Genomic DNA, 6,297 nt, shown 5'->3' with positions numbered 1-6,297 from the left:
GAGAAAAATAATCTGACACCCAACAATGAGGGTGTGCATAGAAAAGACAGAGAACAGCAAGCCTTTTCATGTCATCTTATAGGGCCAGCAACGGACCTGTTTCTTGAGTTCCCTGCTGATGGAGCATTGGTCTTCCATGAGGACAGATAATGCATGGATTTATGTACAATTTCTAATGGTTATTAACAAGGCAATCACCGTAGTTTGGCTGTGATTCTTCTCTATGCAACTGCTGATTAAAAAAGAGGTAACCGCAGAAAGCAGTTGTTAAAATTAATATTTAATGCATACAAAGACTATGTTGGCCAGCATGATGACGTGTATGACCTGTTGGCTGACCATGCATTAGAAAAACTAGAACTTAATAAAAAAATATTGTTGGTCAGTATTCCATATCAACACAAGTGATGGAAGCTTGTGCTGCCAGTGTGTAATAGAAAACTTAAAAGGAAGAGCATGCTGCTACAAATAGAACAATTCTTTCTGCATGCATCTACATAAAAAAGGCTATTACTTGTTATAACTTGTTCAGATAATGCGATCTATTTGATGTGACAAAGGCATGGAGGTTTTTATGGTTCTGATCCTATGATGATTGGGAGAAAGAATCTTAAAACATCTCTCAGATCTTAAAATCTGTTATGGCTATCATTTTTTAATTGGAAAAATTAGATTTCAGACAGAAAGACTGGAAAGTAACTGCAGAGCCATGTTTAAATGTTACTAGTATCGGAGAGTAGAGGTTCATTGCAGGTACCCTCGCTATATACAAAAGACTGTTTGACAGTCACATCATATCAATTACATGAACAAATACAATGCTTTATGCTACAGAAAAGCTGAACATGTAAAAGATTCCAAAATAAGGCATAACATGGAACATATCCTGCTGGTAAGCATCTACTCTCAGTAGTTGGTTTATACTTCTGAAGAATGTAGATATTTTGCTGCTCCACAATTATCCAAAGCTTGCTCTGGATGCATTTGCTGCTGAAATGTGTATTTTCTCTGGGATGGTTAAAGACGACTGTTATTCTTGATTAGGTGCCATGTTTTAATTCTGACGCGGCTCTGGAAAACGGTGTAGGTCTTGACCTATGAATTCACTTACTGCAGTGGAAAGAAAGAAACAAAGTAAGTTGCAACATGTAAGTAATTTCCTTTGGCACAGACTAGACATACTTGGGTAGCTCTGTTGTCACCAACTCACAGATATACAAAATACTTTACACAGATATATATTCCTGCATTCTAAAAATCTACATTTGATAATATGTGATGATCATCCAGTCTTTAAAATAAACAATGTTCATGTCGGCATGGCAAATGTAACTCATTTTTAATGGATATATTAAATATATGAAACAGCAAATGTAAGATGAAATTTAATTTTTCTATTTGAATATAAAGGAAATTCATTCTATAGTTCTGTTCCAATCTATAAGCAGGGCTCAAGTCCTGTGGGAACGGAGTCCCTGCACTTTTTTCACAGCAGGAACGCAGTTCCCTTTGCAGGACAAGAGCAGCCGAGCCACCCGAGCCAATCCTTTACTAAGCGGCGATGCCCAGCTTGAGTCACTGTCAGGGGCAGGCGAGCCTTAGTAATCCTTTATGTTACTGGCCGCTTCCTGTATATGGATTCATCGGGTAGTGTGCGGGTTTTCAGTTGCTTCCTCGATGCCGCCACGTCTCCTGGGAGCTTTTGTCATTGTTCCCAGGAGACATTGCAGAGGTCTGCCGCGAGTTATCGTGGGATTTAGAAAGAACTTGCTTAAAGACCTCCGCAATGTCTCCTGGGAACAATGACAAAAGCTCCCAGGAGACATTGCGGCATCGAAGAAGTGACGGAATACCTGCACACTACCCGATGAATCCATATACAGGAAGCGGCCAGTAACATAAAGGATTACTAAGGTACAGTGGATCGAAAGAAACAAAAAAACATGCGGTTTAGTAATTATGCATATGAGCGTATCCTTTTTTTTTTTTTTTTTGGGGGGAGTGGATCTTGGGTGGGAGTTCCCAAACTTTTTTCCCCAGGACTTGACCCCTGTCTATAAGGATTCTATACCTAAAAGATATAGAATTCTAAACTAAAAGGTCAGCCAAAACCCACCCACATTTAATTACACAATTATACGATCAGTCAAAACTGCGCCTGCAGAGTAAATTTTGGATGATGACACATTGCATTGAAGTGGACCTGAACTCAAATAACGTCGATTAGATATCTTATAGGGAACATATAGAGGTTTTAATTTCGCATAAGCAGTACTTTCAAAATGTTACCCTTTTGCTAAAAAATTCCTAAAAAAAAAAAAAAAACAGTGCACTTCCTGGCATGTGACTTTACTTAGGCACCCCTATTCTGTAGCCTCACAGCTCATATCTGCAGTGTAATGTCATCTAAGGTACTGAGCCTTTGAGTAGCATTCGATTTGGAGTGAGATTTGGTGATGTCACATCTGTGCTGCTCCTTGCTGGAGAGGAAATTGCATCTGAGGACCTGGAGTGCAAATATTTTCCTGTGCTTTCTTCATCTCTTCTGTTGTTTCTTTATTATAACCCCACTAGTCATTAGTTCACTAGTCATCAGAGGGCGCAGTACTGACATAAGGAAGCAAGCCCCTGCCTTGCCAAGATGGTCACCCTGCAGGGCCACCATCAGGGGGGGAACAGGCATTACACCTGTAAGGGGCTCGATGGTCCCCAGGGGCCCTGCTGGCCCCCTCCTGTTTTTTTTTAATTTGCATCACACCCTTACAGGCCTGGCTATCCCCCCTCCCAGTTCTCTGCTCCAGGGGGGCCCTGCCTAAAGCTGTGTAAGGGCCCCCAAAATTTGTGATGGCTGCCCTGTCACCCTGCCTCAAGAAGAGGGCATAGTAAATCAGTAATAGGGAAAGGATTAGGAAGCCTACATGCATATTGGTGACTAGTCCTTTGCCCTTACTTGCCTTTCATTGGCACAGCTTCCACAGTTTAGTTCATGTTTAATATCACCAGATTGTCCAGTTGCTTATTCAATGTAAGTATGTTGAATTAGGGAACAGATGCAAGACGATCAAGGCAACCCAAAAAAGCTCTTTTAGGTTACACATAAATAGACCTTTAATAATGACACTCTATAACAATCATTACACAAGTCAAGCAGTGTATTTCTGAACTATCAATTGTTGCAATCCAAAGAGCATTGTAGTTGGTTTTGGATCATGCCGTTTGTGTAACTACACTGGCCAAAAATGTATTTAGTGGGTAGATCATAATTAGAAACACACAATTTGGTACTTTAAAGTGGATGTAAACCCAATTCATGAAATTTGAGCTGGGCATATATATCTGCAGCGTTTTCTTATCTTATCTTCAAAGCCCTAGGTCCAGTAGCTTTCTCCTGCTCGGTTCCTCTGTTATCAACATGATAACTTCTGACAAGCTCTCTGTTAACCAAGATAAAACCAGCCTGAATTTTGTGTTGAGGGAGGTTGCTATAAATAGATTAGCAGAGAGCTTGCCTTATCACAGCACAGGTCTGCCTATGTGGAGTGGGGGGGGGGGTGTGCCTTTCCTCCAATCACCTGTATTGGCTGTATGCCAAGAATCCACTCTCATTGCCGAACAGGAAGAGAAAATCTCTAACATGATGTGAACTTTCTAAAGAATATATAAAGCTGGAGACAACAGATATACATGTTAAACTTATTTAGTGAGATTTGTTTAATCTCTGTGTATCATCGGAGGCTATTCGCTTCATTGGGTATATGTGAGGGTTTACATCTGAAAATATTTTCTAGTCTATTGAATGCATATTGTTTAGTAGTTTTATATTTAAAGGAGTTGTAAAGGCAGAAGGTTTTTTATCTTAATGCATTATAAAACCTTGTGTGTAGAAGCCTCCCCAGCACCCCCCCCCCCAATTAATTACCTGAGCCCCATCTCTCTCCAGCGATGTCCACGAGTGTCTAAGCCATCCGGGACACTCCTACTCATTGAATGAGACACAGCAGTGGCGCCATAAATAGTGGGGACAAGGTGCTTAAGGGAGGACCCCAAAGCACTCTCCCCATGTTGCGGGCAAGTGGCCTGGTATGGCTCAGGGGGGGATGCTCACTCGTCACCCCCCCCTTCCCTGGTCTGCCATGGCTGCTTCCTCGGATAAGCATCTGGAATGGATTTTGGGGGGGGGGAATCCCATGCCATTTTTTGTTTACATCTTGGCATGTACTGGGGGGGACTGCATGCCATTTTTTTCAATGGGTTTTCATCTATATTACTGGGAGCCGACAATACATCACAGCCGCAGGCAATTTTAAATGATTTTTTTTCCTTTAGAAATTTAATTCTGCTGCGGTGCTGTAATAAACATCGGAAAGATGCACTAATTTACAGGCAGACTAAGGAGACCCCCAGGCACGATATTTAAAGGAATATTATCATATCATCTATTGTTTCACTTTGAGAATTAATAAAATCAAAAGAAAAACCTAATTTTTAAAACTTTTTTTGCATTGATACATGTTCCCTGGGGCAGTACCTGGGTCTCCATACACTTTTTATGGCAATAACTTGCATATAAGCCTTTAAAATTAGCACTCAAATTTTCATGTTCGTGTCCCATAGACTTTAATGGCATGTTCGCACAATTTTTTTGTCTGTTCGCATGTTCCGGCGCGAACCGACTTGGGGGGTCCCTAGTCCTAGGATAACCATATATCAAACTGCTGTGCAGTAAAAGGTCTTTGCTACAATCACAAGAACATCCAAACTACCTCCCATTTAGACACTTGAAACCTTATTTAAAACTATATAAACCAATGCAGGTTTAAAGTTTATCATACCTTCTTCCAGTGTGATCCCCTGGATTGGAATAGAATGGAAAGGGCTTTCAAACCCTTGGCTCTCCTTTCCCAAATCTCTTTCCTCGTTACTGGAAGATTTAGCATATTCTTCGGAATGTTCCTGGTAACAAGTATCTTTCTCAGTTTGATTTGATGACATGTCCAATGAAACATCACATAATCCTTTTTGACTAGGAATTGCAGCACTAGGAATGAGTGGGGAAGAAGGTGAAGATAAGGCAGCAGGATGTGTAGAAGGGCAAAGGTTGGTAAGTTGGCTGGTGCAGTTGGTCAAGCTTTGGTAAGGGGTAGAAAATGCTTGTTGCACATTATTGTCTTTGGGCACAGAAAATTCTGAATGATTAACGGACACATCTTCTGTTTTTGAGTTTAATGCTTGTGTTAGATTGACGGGATGATTGGACATTGTGTTTGGAGTAAAATGTTGATTGGTAGTGCATGGTTCTCCTATGGCCACTTCTGAAGATGTGGAAGAAAGTTTAGCTTGCATTGTCTCTAGGGACCTACTTTCACCTAATGTGGTGTACGTGGGAGGAGCACAGGCTGGGTATTGCTGATAATCTGGGACAAAATGATGTACATTTGTTTCAAAATCTAGACTTGGTAAAATAGGGGCAGAAGGGTAGTTCTGATGTAAACCTGTACCTCTCTCTTCCATTTTACTGGGTGAATTTAAATGGGAAAGCAAGGATCCACTAAATGTAGTTGAACATGAAGATTGGGAAGAGCAGGGCTGTGGAGACCAGGGAACTGGACTTGGTGGAAGAGGAGAGCTGGTGTTTGATTGAAAGGGCAAAGTTAGTGAAACATCACTATTGTTCTCTTGATAGGGGATGGGAGATTTAAACTCTGGAGCTACTGGGGGATTAAAGTAGCACCCCAAAAAGGAACTACTTCCTATACCGCAGTCTGGAGTACCTGGGAATATTTTTTCCTGGTGCGAAGATGTATAATAAGGAGACACCTCCATGGGAGTTTCAGGTAAGTTTGATGGTAGATGGGGGGCAAAGGTGGTAGACAAGTCTATTTGCGTTGGATCTAAAGGCATATGACAAGGGGGAGGGAGGGGGGCAGAGGGAAACCTATGTAAGGCTATCTCAGGAAGAGGTTCCTCTTTAAATATGACTGCAAAGAAGAAGCATTAGGAGGAAAGTAAAAAGTAGACAGAAAAAAAGGAAAAGATGCAAGAGAAAAAAAAAATGCTAATCATATACAATAGAAAAAAAGTCTGTAAAATGTATGTTCAAATATTACGTTCTATACATGTTAAACAACAAGAATTTATTATGCACATATGTTCTTCTGTCATAGCGTTCCTATGCCATTCACTTTTACTTATAAAAAAATGCTGAAATGTACAGTTACTACATGAATACCATCTAAAAGAGGTCCTAAAGGCTTTCCCCCCCCTAAAATAAAGATCTTATACTTACCTACTCTGTGC

General features: G+C 40.7%; 1 protein-coding gene across 1 annotated transcript in view; it reads right to left on the bottom strand.

The window, feature by feature from the left end:
• Nucleotides 1–264: 264 nt before the first annotated feature.
• NFATC4 (nuclear factor of activated T cells 4) overlaps nt 265–6,297 on the bottom strand; it is a 117,898-nt gene continuing 111,865 nt past the window's right edge. The window contains exons 9-10 of the mRNA XM_040353261.1: nt 4,833–5,978; nt 265–1,110 (exon numbers count right to left, since the gene is read on the bottom strand). Coding sequence (XP_040209195.1) covers nt 1,055–1,110; nt 4,833–5,978 — 1,202 coding nt within the window. The 3' untranslated portion in view covers nt 265–1,054. The remainder of the gene's footprint in view (nt 1,111–4,832; nt 5,979–6,297) is intronic.

The sequence above is a fragment of the Rana temporaria genome, chromosome 1 (genome assembly GCF_905171775.1).
Source record: "Rana temporaria chromosome 1, aRanTem1.1, whole genome shotgun sequence".
Lineage (NCBI taxonomy): Eukaryota > Metazoa > Chordata > Amphibia > Anura > Ranidae > Rana > Rana temporaria.
This window is presented reverse-complemented; position numbering and strand designations above follow the sequence as displayed.